This window comes from Bidens hawaiensis, unplaced genomic scaffold, assembly GCF_021521415.1.
Source record: "Bidens hawaiensis isolate Kalapana, Puna unplaced genomic scaffold, B.hawaiensis_p1.1 tig00006171_1, whole genome shotgun sequence".
NCBI lineage: Eukaryota > Viridiplantae > Streptophyta > Magnoliopsida > Asterales > Asteraceae > Bidens > Bidens hawaiensis.
In genome coordinates, this window is record NW_027491409.1 from 55,737 (window position 1) to 75,332 (window position 19,596).

Sequence of the window (19,596 nt, forward strand, 5' to 3'; positions counted from 1 at the left end):
AAAGTTAAACCTTTCAAAAACTGTTGTTGAACTCATTTTTCTTTTTAAAAGTTGATTTCTCAGCGTTTTAGAACTTCCTAGGAGCTGGGGGGTGGGGTACCGACTAGTGATTAACCGGGGATGGAATTTTAAATGTTGTTTTTTTCATTAGAAGCATAAATTTTCAAATACTTCAATTTGAACATTTTTCACTGACTTGGGCCGGCTTTGACTGACTACCGATTATATGGTCCGATTACATGAAATCAAATCGGCAAGCCACAGATTAGGAACTATTCGCCGACTAATTCTGATTTTTACAGCAATGATTTCTCATATGATAAACAATATACTTTACATGTTGTGTCCTGTTTGATGTATTAACTACATGTGGTGCGTTTTAAAATTTAATTATTATGTACTTGTTATGAGAAAAGATTTTTGTACATCTTGGTCCATTTCCTGCTTAATTCATGTTTAATAATTTAATATACTTTAATCTGCTACATTTTATAGTTAAAATATACTATCATATGACAATTTGCATTTTGCAGCTTGTGGTGTTTGCCACTCTGATCTTCATGTGATCAAAGGCGAACTCCCGTTCCCGAGTCCATGCGTTGTGGGCCATGAGATCACGTCTGAGGTCGTTGAACACGGGCCTTTAACCGATACTAAAATAGTTGAAAGGTTTGTAAGGGTTTTTTTTCGTTTTGATATGTATAATATTTTTCTTGAATGTGTTTATATAATGCATAATATTATTTTGCAGACTTCCTGTTGGATCTCGTGTTGTTGGGGCGTTTATTATGCCTTGCGGTAACTGTTTCTTTTGCACAAAGGTGACAAGTTTTAACTGATATCAATCTATAATGAGATTATATGTATTTGAATAACAAACATTATATATGTAATATTGGTAAACAGGGCCAAGATGATTTATGTGAAGCGTTCTTTGCTTATAATCGTGCAAAAGGGACACTTTATGATGGGGAAACTCGGCTTTTTCTTCGTGGCAGTGGTATATTTTCCTATTATTATTATTATTATTATTATTATTTTTAAAATAGAAAACTTGGTTAAAACGAGGGATAACTAAGTAATCTTAATATTTATTAAATAATCAGTTTCCATTGCAGTGTCTACATATTGATTATCCAAAAGTAATTATTTGACCACTAAATGATTATATAGATATATAATCATAATTAAAACAGTAAAGACTGATAATAACACACATTCAAACGCTCCATTTGAAATTCAACTTATATTTGAAATTGAATTGCTTTTATTTTTGTTGTATCTTCTTTCTGCTTTTTATTAAGATTATCAATCCACTCTAGGGGAGCGAATTTCTGACCTGACACGAAATCCATTTGTTTTTTATTTTAATTTTTTAATTGTGGTTTATGCAATAAATTAAATTTGTTGGGCATCTTATACTAAAATTTACAACTAAAAAGGTAACTGACATAAGATTTTATAGTTAAAAAGGTAGTTTTTACACAATTCTGTACTTGTTATAAAAATGTAAATTTAAAGTGTTAGTATGTGAAAACAATAATAAATAATAAAACTTTCAGCTTAAATGGGTCCGCAATTATGCTTGCCGTGTTCAGGTTCATGTGTTTGACACAATTGGGTTTGGGTCGGTTTGGAACTGCAAACACGACCCTTTTAGCACTCTTAACTCACTTTGGTCATTGGCTTATTATATAATGTCGAATATGTTATTTTGTAGGAAAACCGGTGTATATGTATAGTATGGGCGGGATGGCTGAGTATGCGGTTGTGCCCGCACACGGGGTGGCTGTTTTACCTCATTCGTTGCCTTATTCCGAGTCGGCTATTATTGGTTGTGCGGTTTTTACCACATATGGTGCTATGGCCCACGCAGCCCAGGTTCGTCCCGGTGATGCTGTTGCTGTTATAGGTGTCGGTGGTGTTGGTTCAAGGTGAGAATATAAGATATTTCAATATCACTAGCCATAAATTTGAAGTATTATTCATTTAATTATATGATTTTCAGGATTTGCCATTTGTAAAGTGATTATGTGATGTTGAAAAATAGAGATTTTTATAAAATAGAGTGTTGGAAGTTGTATAAATAAGTTAATGAATTTTTAAAATGCAGTTTGAGTGAACACTCTTTTAAAACAAGCCGGCTGTGAATTTGAAATTGGTTGGTTTAAGACATAAATAAACGTCTGCAATAATCATGGCCCACTTAAAATCCTGTCACCCGAACATGACCTGTTTAAGCCATCTTTTTAAACAAGTCAAACGGGTTAATGGGTTGTCAAATTGTAAGTGTGTTAAACTGGTTGACGAGTTGTAATAAATGGGTTAAATGGGTCATAAACGAGCTGACCTCTTCAATTAAACGGGTTAAACATGTCAACCCGAGCACGATTTGTTCAATTAAATGGGTTCAATAGGTCAACCTAAACACAACCATTTAACTCATCTATCCAAACAAGTTAGGTTAATGACTTGTAGTCAAGTACTTGTAAGCGTTTTAAAAGGATTTTCGAGCATAATAAATGGATTAACTAGGTCGTAAACGGGTTGGCGGGTTAGCCTGTTCAATTAAACGAATCGATGGGTCGACCTGTTTAATTACACGGGTTAATGGGCCGACTTGCTTACTTAACATGTCAACCTGAAAATGACCTGTTTAATTAAATGGGTAACTGGTCAACTCGAACATAACCCGTTGAACAAGCACGTTAGATACAACAACCCAAAACCTGATAAATTCTGTGCCGTGTCAGAAGTCGCCACCCCTAGGTTATTTTACGGAAACCAACTAGCATATTGCACATTGCATTTAATTACTTTTTTATTGCAGTTACATTATTATTATGATGAGATTATAACTAGATAAATACTGCAGTTGCTTGCAAATAGCGCGCGCGTTTGGTGCATCCGAGATTATTGCTGTAGACATACAAGATGACAAACTCAAGAAAGCTAAATTGCTTGGAGCCACTCATGTTGTAAATGCTCGATCGGAAGACGCAGTTGCAAAGATCAAAGTACATATACCCGTCTTTTATTTATTTTTATTTTCAGTTTGTTGTCATTGAGCCTGTTCATGGGCTGTGAACCGGGCCAAAGTTGACAAGCCCAGCCATTAAATAGGCTCACTTGTAAAATTAGTGAATATTGAGGTATTTTTGGACAGGAAATAACCGGAGGGATGGGTGTAGATACATGTGTTGAAGCATTGGGAAACCCTAAAACATTTTTGCAGTGTGTGCAAAGTGTAAGAGATGGTGGAAAGGCCGTTATGATCGGGCTTACACTCTCCGGTGCCAAAGGTGAAATCGATATCAACCATTTGGTCCGTAGACAGGTATGTGACACAACTCATATATTTTCAATGTTTATTATCATTTATTTATGCACATATGCTTTTATAGAATGCCTTTCGGTTAGCATAGCTTTTTTGGGTCAAATGTATTTTCCTCACCTGGTTAAAGAAAAAACGGCTTAGTCAAACGTACGTGTTTTTCAACACTGTGTTTTGAAAAACCGTTCGGTTTCGGTTTTTTGGTTTCCGGTTTGGAAAACTTTTTCTCTGTTTGACCATCTGGGCTTGAAATTTTTGGGCTGATAAGAAGTTGACCCAAAATAATGAATTTGGGCCTAAATCATTTTGTTAATCAGTAGTTAACTGATTATTATTTACTTGGGCTTACATATTTGAATAACACTATGATAAACCCCTAAAAGTTTATTCAAGAAAGCAGAAGGATCCGATTAAGACAAATGGATCAATGGATCAGTTTCAGTGGGTCTTTGACCTGTACATTGACCATTGAGATGGCTAAATTATGGGAAGTCATAATCAAGGGCTGAAATAGTGGGGTCAAAGTCAAGAGCTGAATTCTTGGTAAATTAAAGTCTGAGGCATGATTAGTGGAGGATTTCCTGGTTACCTTTTAGTATAAATAAAGCTAGAGTCTTGTTTGTTTTTCATTATCAAAATTATCCATTTCATAGTTGTATTCTGGAGAGTAGCCCCTCTCGAATTGGGCAAACCATTATCCTATTTCTAATCTAAATTCAGCCTATTTAAGTCTTATAATTTCGGTTCTTATCATTTTGGTTCCATTGCCGGGAAATTACGAAGATGGTTCAGACCCGGAACAACTCAGCAGATAGTGGCGCTGGTCAGGGTGATCCGGTCGCCACCCAGTTAGCTGCGATTGCTGCAAAACTCGAGTCATTAGACTCCGACATGGCAGCCCTTAAACAGCAAGCTCAACCCCGTGATAAACCCAGCAGTAGCAAAAACCGATTTGATGAAGGAGACAGTTCGTGGCGATCACAGCCGCAACACCGACCCTACCATAAGATTGATTTCCCGACGTTCAGTGGAGGCGACCCAAGAGGATGGGTATTAAAGGCTGAAAAGTATTTCCGTTTTTACAACACCATGGAGGAAGATAAAGTTGATGTAGCAGCAATGCATTTATATGGAGATGCTTTGGATTATTACTCCTGGTTAACAGCCGAGCAGGAGTTAACCTACTGGGAGGAATTGGTAAAAGCACTGCAGAAATATTTTGGACCACCGGAGTTTCAAAATTCCGATGAGTACCTTTGTGGTATCAAGCTAACAGGGTCTGTTCAGGAGTACCGGCCTCAAGGAGGAGTTGAAAGCCGATGTTAGAATCCATAAACCCCGAACCATTTACAAAGCAATGACCCTAGCCCTTGAGTATGAGTCCAAACTTAACCATACTCGTAACAACAAGAAAACCTCATGGAACTCACAGTACAAACCCGAATCCAAGTTGTTCACACCTACTACCGCCTCATCTTCAGCCCAACCTAAACCCGATACCAGACCCAACACCCGAATATCCGACACAGAAAAACAGGCTCGTCTCCTTCGTGGAGAGTGCTTTCGTTGCGGGGACAAATTTAGTCCGGGTCATAGATGCCGAACTGGTTCCCTTAAACTGTTAGAGGCTGATGAAGAACTGCCAGAAAACGTGGTGACAGCAGAAGAAGAACCATTAACTAATCAAGACGATATGGCAGAGATTAGTCTCCATGCAATTCTTGGAAAATCTCACACTTCAACGATGAAGGTTTATGGTACATTCAACTCCACTGAAATCCTAATACTCATTGATAGTGGTTCAACCCACAATTTTATTTCTGATAACTTGATTCACGAATTGAATCTCACAACTCAGCTCATTCCACCATTCGGAGTGTAAATTGGAAATGGGGATATTATTCGTTGTAGTCGAATTTGTCGTGATGTTGTGTTACAGGTGGGAGAACTTAAAATTAAACAAGATTTTTACCCGTTCTCCCTGGGCGGGTCGGATGTGGTTCTTGGGGTACAATGGCTTGCAACCTTGAACACGGTTCAAGCCAATTGGAACGAAATGTTTTTGATTTTTTCAATCGATGGGCAGAAATATAAACTTCAAGGTGTGGCTTCAGGGCCACAAAAATCAGCCTCGTTCCAACACCTATCTGTTGAACCCGAAAACAAACCTGATATCCCTAACAGTTTACAGCCTGTGTTAGACAAGTTCAAAACTGTTTTTGACAAGCCAAACACCCTCCCACCTTTCCGATCACAGCACCATTCCATCCCTCTTCTCCCGAATTCCGTACCACCTAACATCCGGCCATACCGATACCCCCCATTCCCAAAAGACAGAGATTGAAAAACAAGTTGATACCTTATTAACTGCTGGGTTTATCAGGCCCAGTACAAGCCCATTTTCCATCCCTGTGTTGCTCGTCAAGAAAAAGGATCAGTCATGGAGAATGTGCGTGGATTACCGAGCTTTAAACAAGCTCACCATTGCAGACAAGTATCCTATACCCAATATCGATGAGTTATTGGATGAACTCTATGGGGCCACGGTATTTTCTAAACTTGATTTACGTTCCGGCTATTATCAGATTCGGGTCAGCCCAGAAGATATAGAAAAAACGGCTTTTAGAACTCATTCCGGGCATTATGAGTTTATGGTAATGCCTTTCGGGTTAACCAATGCCCCGTCCACTTTTCAAGCGGTTATGAATGATCTTTTTAGGCCATATTTACGGCGTTTTATCTTGGTTTTTTTTGATGATATCCTGATTTACAGTCGCACTATGGATCTGCACATCGAGCATCTTCAGACAGCTTTAACTTTGTTGTCTCAGCAACAATTTTATGCTAAGATGTCTAAGTGCTGTTTTGGACAGCCCTGGGTACCTTTTCTGGGCCATGTTATATCTGCAGAAGGGGTCCAAGTTGATCCAAGAAAAAATTGATGCTGTCACATCTTGGCCCATCCCTGTTAACGTTCGCGAAATACGAGGTTTTTTGGGCTTGACAGGGTACTATCGGCGTTTTGTTTGAAATTACGGGCTGATTGCCCGACCATTAACATCACTTACCAAAAAGGACGGGTTTAAGTGGACCCGTGAAGAATTGGCAGCTTTTAACGAGCTGAAGCACGCGCTGATTTCAGCCCCTGTTTTGCATTTACCAGATTTCACTAAACCGTTTGTGATTGAATGTGATGCGTCCTCTGATGGTGTTGGGGCTATTCTTATCCAAGAAGAGCATCCTATTGCCTATTTCAGCAAGGGCTTCTCAATGTCTAACCGATTTAAATCGGCTTATGATAGAGAACTTTTGGCATTGGTCCTCGCGGTTCAGAAGTGGAACCATTATTTGTTGGGTTGTCATTTTTTTGTCAAAACAGACCACTACACCCTCAAATTCTTGCTTGAGCAGCGTGTCACCACAACTGAATAACAAAGGCTACTCCTCAAACTCATGCCTTATGATTTTTCAATTATTCACCGATCAGGGAAGGAGAATAGGGGAGCTGATGCCTTGTCCCGTCGCCCACATTCAGCTGAATTCGTCACTTTGGCCATACCCTACTGCATCAATTTAACTGAAATACAACAAGGATTGCAAATTGACCCGTTTACTAGTGATATTTTACAGCAACTCACTGCTGATTCTGTTTCAGTTCCTGGGTACTCGTTGGTGGGTAAAACCCTTTTTTATAAGGGTCGTGTGGTTATCCCTGATAACCCTTCCATTAAACAGAAGTTGCTTCATGAAGCCCATGCCACACCGATGTCGGGTCACGGGGGGTTCCTAAAGACATATAAAAGAGTTTCTACTTATTATTTTTGGCCTCAACTCAAACAAGATACCCGTTTGTTTGTGCAAAATTGCCTCACTTGTCAACAACACAAGTATGATACCCTTTCTCCCGCTGGCCTACTTCAACCTCTACCAATCCCAAATCAAATTTGGGAAGATGTTTCAATGGATTTTATTGTCGGGTTGCCTCGATCCAACAAAGTTGATACCATAATGGTAGTTGTGGATCGTTTGAGCAAATATGCTCATTTCCTTCCACTAAATCACCCATTCACTGCCAAGGGAGTAGCAGCCCTCTTTTGCAAGGAAATTATCCGACTTCACGGGTTTCCGCGTTCCATTGTATCAGATCGTGATGTCATTTTTCTTTGTAATTTTTGGCAGGAAATGTTTCGGTTAAGCAATACCACCTTGAAGATGAGTACCGGGTATCACCCACAAACAGATGGTCAGACCGAGGTGGTCAATCGCTGTTTGGAAGCCTACTTACGTTGTTTTGCACACGAGCAACCCTCTTGTTGGAGTTCATTTTTATCTTGGGCTGAATACTCCTATAACACGGGGTACCACACTTCTACGGGTATTACGCCGTTTACTGCTGTTTATGGACGTCAACCTCCTTCATTCCATCCATATGTCATTGGTGATACCGATAACGCTGAGCTGGAAGCCCAGTTGGTTGACCGTGATGATATGTTACGAGTACTAAAAGATAATCTTCAGCGTGCACAGTCCCGTATGAAGAATCAAGCTGATAACAAAAGGCGGGATGTCTCATTTGAAGTGGGAGATGTTGTGTTCTTAAAAATTCAGCCCTATCGGCAGCGCAACCTAGCAAAAAGGAAGTTTCAGAAGTTGTCTCCCCGATTTTTTGGTCCCTATTGTATCATTCGCAAGGTTGGGGCTGTCGCTTATGAGTTAGAATTACCATCAGAATCCAGAGTTCACCCGGTCTTTCATGTTTCCATGCTGAAACCAGCTCGTGGTCAAATACCAGCCACGCCTATTGCTCCTCTCCCGGTTACAAAAGATTGGGAAATCGACCTTCAACCACAATCTGTTGAGGCTTATCGTTGGGTAAAGGAAGCTGGCCAGCCGACACTCGAGTTACTAATCTCCTGGTGTTACCGCCCTAAGGAAGAAGCCACCTGGGAAAATTATGACTTGTTGGCAGAGCAATTTCCCTCTTTCCGACTTGAGGACAAGTCGTTTTACCGGGACGGAAGTATTGATAAACCCCTAAAAGTTTATTCAAGAAAGCAGAAGGATCCGATTAAGACAAATGGATCAATGGATCAGTTTCAGTGGGTCTTTGACCTGTACATTGACCATTGAGATGGCTAAATTATGGGAAGTCATAATCAAGGGCTGAAATAGTGGGGTCAAAGTCAAGAGCTGAATTCTTGGTAAATTAAAGTCTGAGGCATGATTAGTGGAGGATTTCCTGGTTACCTTTTAGTATAAATAAAGCTAGAGTCTTGTTTGTTTTTCATTATCAAAATTATCCATTTCATAGTTGTATTCTGGAGAGTAGCCCCTCTCGAATTGGGCAAACCATTATCCTATTTCTAATCTAAATTCAGCCTATTTAAGTCTTATAATTTCGGTTCTTATTACACTATTTATTAAATTCTTACAAATTAATTAAAGTTAAAAATTTTAAACCATAAATTCAGTTCGGTTCGTTTTTTCCAGTTTTAATTATACGCAAACCGAAACCAAACCAAAAGTTCAGTTTATACAAAATCATAAAACCAAACTGTCAATTTTTGTTTGGGTTTGGTTATTTCGGTTACGGATTGGTTTTCTTGATTTCATGCACACCCCTTCAGTTGTGCTTACCGCTGAAATTACAAAAATAACCTCCATCCTTAAAACTTATGATCGTACACTTACAATGTTGTTACTGTGTTAAACAGATAAAAGTAATGGGCTCATATGGAGGTCGGGCCCGCCACGATCTTTCAAAACTGGTGAAGCTTGCAGAAAGTGGCATATTCAACCTTGATGCAGCTGTTTCAAGAAAATGTAAGTTTGAGGAGGCCGGACAAGCATATGATGATCTCAACCGTGGAAGCATTGTCGGTCGTGCTGTCGTTGAGATTATGTGATTTCTTAAAAGTTTCGTAGGATTGCGTCTTGTTTTTCTTGAACTGTAGCTGTCTGGCCTTGTCAAGTTATTATTATCTGTATAGAGATACTGAGTCGAGTTTGTATTGTGTGTTGATATATGATGCAAACTCGGTCTTTTATTTCTGTGCAGCCAATTTCTAACTGATTTGTGAATAATCTGAACTTAGTTGAATTTGTGATATTTGGTGTAGCAGGGAAGGTAATGTTGATTTTAAGGTAGATTCGGGTTGTGTTTTATGTTTAACGGGGCAATTAAGTATAATAAAAAAAATTAGATAAAATGATAACGGGTTAGATGAGGTAATAGAGACCCCAACAAATCAAAATTTCAGTTCGAGTTGAGAGTTAATAGTGTTCAGTTCAAATGAGGCATAAAAAGTCCTTTTGCAATGTATAGATTGTAAACAAATAATTATGGACCCTTTTCCACAGCACAATGGGTTACGTCATGGACACGGCCGGCTATCATCCTAGGTCCTGTTCGAAATTCTTGGTCAAAATTGACAAGGTGATTTGACGCTTTTTCATCGAGAAACATCCTAGTCGAGAATAAATAGTTGTTTATTACTCGAAAGAGCAACACCGGAAACTATTAAAACTTGAGGCTCAATAGGCTCCAATACCAGTTTATTAGAAAGGAATAAAAACAAGGGATCAAAAGTTGATGCCACATATTTAAATTCTTTAAATGTGCTCAACTAAATTTTACAGCTAAAACAAGACACACATAACTAACATCATGAGTTGGACTTAACACCCAGTGAGAGATCATGTGATATGATTGAAGCATTTGATGCTTTAATTTATGCTTTCTTGGAGTGCCTTTCGCAAAAAGCTTTAAGCCTCTTGATGCCATCTTCGAGAGTTGACGGCTCAATAGCAAATGTTATCCTTAACCAGTTTTTGAGCCCTACAGTTATACCTGAAGCAAAAGTATTAGATATTGGACTACATTTTATTAAAGAAAAACAAAATTGAATCCGTTAGATGAAACTTAAAAGAATGAAAAGTAAACTTTATATTATATAATACCCAGCACTTACGACGCACGACAACCCATTTGTGAACAGGTTTCACGAGGATTTATAAACTACTCATTCATAAAAAATGTTTTGTTTTAAGTTTTAACCAAATGCGCTTTAGTTTTAATCTTACCTGGTAGAATTATAAATGATTCCTCTTTGGCAAGTTTGAGACAAAAGTCCACATCATCCTTAATGTCCTCAAACACTGATAGATATAGTTTCACCTTTCAAACATAAGCCACAAGTAATTAGACAACTCTTCTTAGCACCAATTTAATAAACTAACAACCCAAATACATGACCTTATAAATAAAATGTATAAGAGGCTTGGACCTTAAATTTTTCGGGTTTGACTTGGTTTAATATTTAGCTTTTAATAAGGTGATCAAAGATTCAATAAACTTTTGAGGATTTTCTTTTCATTAAAAGTAACTCGAACTATAACGTGTGACTATGTACCCGAAATCGCATACAAAAAGATTTGTGACATCATATAATCCTAAGCAATTTTTTTTTACGAAAAGGGGCTCTTTAGGCACCAAAAAGTTGAGCCGACCTTATACTTTATAACATAAATTATCCAAAATCATCAAATGTATTTCTGCATCTATATGTCCTTACCATAACAAACATTGATCCTTCGGGTTTGCTCGGGCAAATTACACCAGGGACATCTGTAAGTATGTCATAACAGATATTTGCACATTCTTTTATCATATTTATGATTTTTAGAAAGAAATCCTCTTTGGTTTTCCCGAGTATATCAGAAATCGCTCCCTGCACACAAATTAAACAAACTAAAGAGTAAAGATCATGTATACAGAAAGGAAAGCATGATGAACACCTAGTTTAGACTTTAGATTGTGCAACATCTAGTGCATATGGATGTATGCATACCAAAAGTATGATGTTCACATAGTTTTTTGTACTTACTAATAGATGGTATACAAAAACCATTATTATTTACAGGTGATTTTTGTATCAAATTAATTATGCGTTACTAGTAAGAAACCTGAATAAACGTTGGAGGGTCACATGCTAGACTGAGGTGTCCGGTAATGCAATCAATAATCTGAAAATAAAAGTAAGTTAGCGTGATGGATGTATAAGTTTGTTCTACATACACGTATATATGTACAAGTGAGACCGAGAGAACCACCCCATGTTCCTTAAGGACGCCATTAGGATCATGGATGTATAACTAGCCATCCGAGCCGCCAACCAGGAACGATCCACCTTTTTGAAATGGAGCCAAGTGTAACAACAGGTGCAATTGACCCAAAGGTTCCCATTGGAACAAAAGGGTTTTCTCCAAAAGCAAGATGATCATAAACTTCATCAGAAATGACTAATATCCCAAGTTTCATGGCAGTATTGGCAACCTTCATATAAAAAGAAGCACACTTTTAAAATGGTAATAATTAATCAAGTTTTATTACTACCTATAAACTTTTATTGCAAGAAGGGTTGATTACTTGATTATGGCAACTATATATCACATTATTTCTAAATTGGGAAACCAACTACTTTTGTTTTCTTCTGATACATAGAAATGATTAATCATCATATTTGCTATATGTCACTAAACCATCATTTTGTCTCTGTGTCATTTACGTTCGACACAGAGACTTAGTTGACAATAAGAATAATATTTACGTTTGGTTGTATTAAAAATAGAGTTTCTGTGACGTTCAAGAATACGTTCTCTTTAGATCATTTGAAAATACACGTTTGAAATAGAACACAACCCAAGTCAAGAAAAGAAAAGAAAAGAAAAGAAAACTAACCAGTAACACGTACACGTACCTTCTGTAGATGTTGGTGTGTGAAAATATTTCCACAAGGATTTCCGGGGTTAATTATAACCATGGCAACTGTATTTTCATCTGCAAAAGCTTCGACTGCATCGAGGTCAACTTCCCAATCTTTTTCCGGAAGAAGGTCAAAATGACGGACTTCCAAATTGCATGAGCTAGCAACAGCTTCATAGTATGGAAACCCGGGTTTTGGGAGTAGAATGTTGCCTTTGGGACTGGAAAGCACGGTTAGTATGGTTTGAATCGCTTGTGCGCAACCGACCGTTAAGAACACATCATCTGGTGATAACTTGGTTGGAAGATCTTGAGAAAGGTATTCTGCCACAGCCCTATAATAGAATACAAATTGGATATTAAAAAGACATCAATCATATTTTCCCATGATTTTAATTAAAACTACATAATTAAGAGTAGGTAGGGAATATGTAACCAAAGAGTAATCATGCAAGGCTTTTTTTTACCACTAATTGGGTTATTCGTGTTAACCGGAAACCTAATAGTTTTTCAAAACCGAACTTGAAACCTAACCCTATTAACAATTCAGGTTAACCCGATTAATACTTAAGCTTGTCAACCAAAAACAAACACTTGCAAGTTCTGATTACATATAGACGAGTACAAGTTTACAATGTATACCTTCGTGCCGGGAGGATACCGACGGTAGGACCATAACCATTAAAGCTACCCGAACGAATAGAGTCAACTAAAGCATCTTCCGCAATTTGGGTAGTACGAAAGCAAGGGAACGCAGAAGGGTCGCCATGGCTGAGAGGGATGATGGGTCTGGTGTCGGATTTGTTGAGTTTGGACATGAGCATATACCGAACACCTCTAATCGTTATATCCGGTCCCATGTTCATCTCTTTGTTCGGCATGAATCCCCATTTCTTCTTCAACGTTGAGCCGTTTTCGATGCCCATTTGTGACCGATGATTGTTTGCAATTGGAGGTTGTTGCAATACAGCAGCAGTTGCTAATATATATATATATACACACACATACATATGCTGCTCATTTGATAATTTTTAAATAACGTTAAGCGTAAAACACGCCTGCCTGCCAACTCGCATGATACATGCACTTTTTGAAAAGACAAATTTGGTCGTTCAAGTAATATTATTATAAATGTTTGTAATTTTGTATTAGAGAATCAAAGCTAGCTACTAGATAACATATTGAATATGATAATTAACCATGCATAGCATGTGGCATATATATAATTAAATGTTGGAAAATTAGTTTAAATAATCCCTAAATATGTTGTATTGGTAAATTAGGTTACTGACCCGTGTACGACACGGGTGAAAATATAGAAATCGTCAAGTTAAGTACACATATATAATATAGACGACAATATGTTTTTGAATATGTTTTTTGAGACGGCAAGACAAGATAAGGGGCAAACAACAACGTTTTAGGGAGCTTATGAGGTGCACGAATGAGGAGGAGCGAGTGGAATTGAGGGAGACCTACAAAACGGCCAAGAGAGAGGTGAAGAAGGCAGTGGCGTAAGCAAAGAACATATTTAAGAAACAAAAAAGGAACATGCTATGTTTAAGATTGCCAAAGCTAGGGAGCGTAGAAGGCAAGATTTAGGACCTGTGAAGTTCATAAATGATACAGATGGACATGTACTAGTCAAGGAGCATGACATCAAGCTAAGATGGCACAACCGAATAACTGTTACTGCCGAGGGATAACACAAGAAGAGGTACAGACTGCACTTAGGAGGATGGGAAGGGCTAAGGCGCAGATAACATACCAATCGAGGTGTGGAAGTGTCTGGGAGAGGAATGAGTCATGTGGTTAACTAATCTCTTCAATATTATCCTCAAATCTGGTAAGATGCCAGACCAGTGCAGGAGCAGCGTCGTAGTTTCTATATATAAGAACAAAGGAGACGTCCAATGTTGTGGTAACTACCGAGGAATCAAATTACTAAGCCATACTATGAAGCTATGGGAAAGAGTGATTGAGGTCAGACTTAGACGGGAAACCCAGGTTACAGTGAACCAATTTGGCTTCATGCCGGGGCGTTCCACCACAGAGGCAATACACCTTATAAGAAGATCGATGGAAAAGTATAGGGAGAAGAAACGTCACCTGCATTTGGTGTTTATTGACCTTGAAAAGGCATACGATAGTGTGCCAAGACAGGTGCTTTGGGAGTGCTTGGAGGGTAGAGGAGTACCGACGAAATATATAGAGATAATTATGGATATGTATACCAGGAGCGCAACAAGTGTGCGTGCGCCCATGGGGGATACTGAGTTCTTCCCCGTAGAGGGGTCAGCGTTGAGTCCGTTTCTTTTTGCAGTAGTCTTGGATGAGTTGTCAAAGTCGATTCAGGGGACGCTACCATGGTGCATGATGTTCGCAGACGATATTGTGTTACTTGCGGAGACAAAACAAGATCTAAACATGAGGTTAGAGGAGTGGCGATCAACCTTAGAGACAAAAGGTTTAAGGATTAGTCGCCCTAAGACGGAATACCTCCACTGTGATTTGGGGGGGGGGGGGGGGTAAATGACGATGATGACACACATATCACCATTGAAGGGCAGGTGGTACCGCAGGTAACGAAGTTCAAGTATCTATGATCATTTTTTCAGAGCGATGGGGAATTAGACAGTGATGTGACCCATCGAGTCAAAGTAGGATGGTGTAGATGGAAAGCAGCCACATGTATATTGTGCGACAAGAGTTTCCCAACTAAACTAAAGGGAAAATTTTATAGGGTCGCAGTTAGACTTGCAATGCTATATGGAACAAATTGCTGGGCCATCAAGAAAGCACAAGTGCGGAAGATGGAGGTAGCAGAAATGAGAATGCTACGATGGATGTGTGGGCACACAGGGTTAGACCGAATAAGAAATGTTGTGTTTCGGGAGAGATTAGGGGTAGCGAACATATCAGACAAGATATGAGAGTGGAGATTGAGATGGTTTGGACATGTGAAGAGAAGACATTCGACGAATCCTGTTAGATCCGTAGAAAACATGACTATAGAGGGGAGGAGGGGTAGAGGACGACCGAAATTGACTTGGGATGAGAGGATTAGGCGTGATTTGATAGACCTAAACCTCTCCGAGGACATGGTTGGAGATAGGAATTCTTGGAGAAGTAGGTTTAAAGTTAAAGATTTTTAGAGAGAAATGAGCACCTTAAGGCTTCTATTTACCTTATTTTAGTATGTGTATTATTATTATTATTACTATTATTGTTTTTATTAGTACTATTATTATTATTATGTCATTTACTTTATAATGCATCATACATATGTATTACAGAGCTGAGGGTCTCTCTGAAAGCCACTTCTTTATCCCGTTGGATAGAGGTATGATGTGCCTACATCCCACCCTTCCCAGACCCTACTTATAGCTTTGCCATTGGTGGGATTTAACTGAGTATGATTGATTGATTGATTGATTGATTTTTTGAGACGGCAACATAATTTATAATTGTAATTCATATTCATACGGAAAGAAGTACTGAAAAACATAAACTTACAAAAAAGAGGTTACGCAGTAGAATGTTATAAAGATACCAATTTGAATTGTCTCGCATCATATGTGGTTCCTTAAAACCAATTCATACATGTTTAATCAAATGCTTGAGTAGCGGCCAATACCTATAAAAGTCACATATTTTCTTAACAGCCTGAAGTTATAGTAAATGAACGTTATAATTCTTGAAAACTAAATTCCTAGTTACATATTAAATCCCCTAAATTCCTTCATTTGCATGTAGGATTTTCTAGAATACATACAAATACGTTGGTTGTCGTTATTCAAGTAAAACTAAAAATGCAATGAAAACGTTGGTTGTTGTTATTCAAGTAAAACTAAAAATGCAATGAAAACTGGGGCAGACCGAGTTTGGTACCATATTAATTGCATATTTGTCAGCATTTTCGCGTTGCAACGGTATATTATGTTGATTCCATTTTGCAGATTACACTAAGAGACGTTGTTACACAGTAGTTATTTGTAGCATTGCCAGTTTGCACTAGGAAAACAAATACCAGTATGATATCATAAGTAAATTTTAAATTTGGAAACAAAACCTAATAGATCATAATCGAACCGTTCGACTTAATCAAAGACGACGTATCCAGAAAACCTAAATTTAATTGTGAGAACTCATCTAATTCAATCATAATTCCACCTACAAATTAAAAGCATCAGTTAATTAATCAATCAACTAACACACACACACAAATAACCCACATTTGAAATTTGATCTACTAATGTTACGAGAAGCCGAGAAATCAATTTAGGATGCTCAGATTCGGGTACATAATTTGTGCAAACTGAACTTTGTGTAAAATTAAGTTATCATAAAAATTACGTTTAAATCAAATTAACAATAAATTAAAGACGGATATGAACTAATAGTATGCTGGAATGGGGATGTGAATGGATTTTAAAACATAAACCCAATAACCAAACAATTATGTCAAGAATGATTGTTATTCTTTAACCACTAATAAAACATGATCTATGTTATTTTCCCATATATAAGCAAGTATTAAGCCTCAAATATTATTAAAAAGATTTAACCTATTCTAAAAAATGGTAGAAACGAAACCGAATGCATGAGATGTAAAAATTATATATGTGGCATCGGGTCTACTCGGGTTGTGTGTGTGTGTGTTATACCTCTAACGGGTCAAAAAGGGTCAATACTCAATGCAATAAACAAAATAACTTTGTAATCATATATGATGCTAATTATGTATACAAATAATTTAGAACATTGAAAAAAAGTGTTTCGACTTAATCATGACCAAATAAAAAATTTTGTGACAAAAATCCGTTTTGTCCCATCAACATGATATGTGTGAAAACAAATTACGCCATGTCAAGATAAAAAAAAGGTTACACAAAAAATGTTGTTTTACTGATCTTAATTGGCATGGAAATTATTTATAAAATAATTTAAAAAAATGAACAAACATAATAAATGGCCAACTTAATTTAGGCTATTTTAACGCATTACCCGATCAACCCATAAAATTTATTATTTTTGCATATACCTGCAGCTCAATATAGTTCTAGACTTGGTTGTGATATCAAAAGATTCAAGGTTTTTGATTCATTGTGACCAATTGTAAGTCCTTAGAGACGGATGTTTCAATGTGATATCAATAATCTTGATGTTATTGCGGAATATAACACAAGATGATTCAAGGCAAATGATTAAGCAAATAAAGAACACACGGGATGCTTCAAAACACACGTATATTAACGTCGGGTGCTTAAGCACTTTGTTACACAAACACACGTTCAACAATACTAATGAACGACCAACATAACCCTATATACAATATGTCTATATATAGGGACTACAACCTAGCCCATTACAAGCCCAAAGCCCACCGAGATCTCAAGGATCTCGGTTCACATACACGCACTGATGTACACAAAATTATACATCTTTTATACATCAATTACGCTCCAATCTATGGTATTTCTTGGGAATTTTAGTTGGAATTGATACTTAACTTGTTTAATTTGAATTTCCAGGGATAAACGAGCTAATAAAAGAAAAACGAGCAATTTTCTAGAAGAAATGGCGATGAAATGAACTTCCAGCGCTAAGCATGCCCCATGCCCGGGAAGACACAACCCAATGCTTAGTCAGGCACAACCGTGCGCTCATTTAGGCACAACCTGATGTCTACATAACAAAAAGAAAAGTACAATTTGTCATCTAACAAGGTCAAGCACAGCCATGTGCCCACTTTGGCACAGCCCGATGCCTAACATGATGGAAGCAAAAAGTATTGTTGTCGACCAACAAGGGTTCACACAGCCCATGCTTTATTTGGCACACCCGATGGTCAAATGTGTGCACATGCTTCAAGTACAAATATATTCTGTCAGAGATTTGGGAACCAACATGGGCTGTGCCGAATTTGGCATACCCTGTGCCTCCTGCAGCAGTTTGCCTATAAATTGGTCTTTTGTGTTCTCTTCTTCACACACCGAATTACATACACAAAAACACTCCCTTATCACCATATTTCCAGAAGATTGAAGGCAAGAAGAAGCTCTTGAAGATCCATACAACAACAAGAAGGAGTTCTAGCATTCATATAATCATCTAGCTTGGTTCTTGGGTTAGATTATCTTAAAGTTAATTATGAATGCTTTGTTCTTTTATTTTGATGTATATTTCATTATTATCATGAGCTAAACTCTTCATATCACCTTAACTTATGATGAAACTTGATAACTTTTGATTGTTTGAAATAATATATGGTAATTTTATGTTGAAATAATGATTAATTCTTGGTTATCCTTTGACGAAATATTGTGTTTAAACAATTGAAATTAATATAAAAGAATTATAAATGGTATGTCTTGTTATGTTGAAAGACTCTTGATTTTATCATTTATTTATAAATGTTGTTCTTGCAACTTTATAACTTTTAATCTAGAAATAGTTAAAATAATTCTTGCATATTAACATGAAAATTGGTTAAACACATATCCTCATGTTTAGATTTGAAAACATTGAACATTTGTTATGAATTGATATTCTTGTTAAGTAATATTATAAGTATTTTGTTAACACAACTATTTTGATATTACACTTGGGTTGAAAATTCATAAATTAAAGGAATACTTGAACTTTTTCTACTTTAATCAACCATAGGTGGATTAGGTGTTTTTCATGTAATCTTTCCAAACGGTTGTTAGATTTGAGTTTCGTAATTGAATGATAATCTATATACTTAAATTTCAACATAAAGGTTCACTTACAATTATGATTTGAGGTGATTAGTTTGTATAATTCATACTAGTTTTCCAAAAAAATCAAAGGAATAGTTATAACTAGTGACTACTCTTTTCCATAAACAAATTAAACTAGTGAATTTGCCATATTTTTGAGTTTACCATCATAAGAAGTCAAGTGGATTCTAAAGTTAAGGTGATAGCTTTTAAATCTTGAATCTTTCCATTATCATATTTTTGCTTGCTTTATATTATTGTTATAAGTCACTTTAAAAATTACTTTTAAAAACTAAAACTTTTAAGATATTTCTTACGGTTATTATAAAATGCAAGGATTTAATATTGAAATTTACGTGTCCACGGATTGATACTCGGTTCTTACCGCGACTAAATTACTTACACGATTGATACACTTGCCATTTGTGTGTGTTTTATTAAGTTTAAGTGAAAACCCATTTTTAAAACCCGACAAAGTGTGAAAAATATTTAATAAAAACATATATATATCACGCACATCAAGTTTTTGGCGCAGTTGCCGGGGACACGGTAAAATTTTAATACTAATCTAAGTTTTTATTTTAACCGTTGTTTATAATTGTTCAAAAAAAAAATTTGTTCATATTAGTTTATTTAGTTTAAGTCTAATCTTAGTTTACTAAAAAAAAAGAGTTTATTTATTTCTGCTTTACTTGTAGTTCACTTTTAGTTGTTTAGTTTTCTTTATATATTTTCTTAAGTAATGAATGTCC

At 36.9% G+C, this 19,596-nt stretch overlaps 1 protein-coding gene and 1 pseudogene across 2 annotated transcripts; one reads left to right on the forward strand and one right to left on the reverse strand.

Moving 5' to 3' along the window:
- Positions 1-433: 433 nt before the first annotated feature.
- LOC143631623 (S-(hydroxymethyl)glutathione dehydrogenase-like) lies at positions 434-9,506 on the forward strand. Its single transcript, XM_077100327.1, has 7 exons — positions 434-669; positions 752-821; positions 907-1,000; positions 1,721-1,934; positions 2,876-3,017; positions 3,167-3,337; positions 9,049-9,506. Exons 2-7 carry the CDS (start codon positions 789-791, stop codon positions 9,238-9,240), a joined length of 846 nt encoding a protein of 281 aa, XP_076956442.1. The 5' UTR covers positions 434-669; positions 752-788; the 3' UTR covers positions 9,241-9,506.
- Positions 9,507-10,011: 505 nt separating this feature from the next.
- LOC143631624 (tyrosine aminotransferase-like) lies at positions 10,012-13,050 on the reverse strand (annotated as a pseudogene). The gene is made up of 7 exons (XR_013153395.1): positions 12,741-13,050; positions 12,094-12,433; positions 11,447-11,669; positions 11,300-11,359; positions 10,909-11,064; positions 10,418-10,511; positions 10,012-10,184 (listed from the first exon to the last, which is right to left on the reverse strand). The product of XR_013153395.1 is annotated as a tyrosine aminotransferase-like (transcript).
- Between the last annotated feature and the right edge of the window lie 6,546 nt (positions 13,051-19,596).

Bases quoted from the DNA above. Each gene is read 5' to 3' on its own strand.
- LOC143631623 (XM_077100327.1), top strand. From the start codon at position 789: ATGCCTTGCGGTAACTGTTTCTTTTGCACAAAG. The intron at 822-906 runs GTGACAAGTTTT...ATTGGTAAACAG, and splicing joins ACTGTTTCTTTTGCACAAAG to GGCCAAGATGATTTATGTGA. The intron at 1,001-1,720 runs GTATATTTTCCT...GTTATTTTGTAG, and splicing joins GCTTTTTCTTCGTGGCAGTG to GAAAACCGGTGTATATGTAT.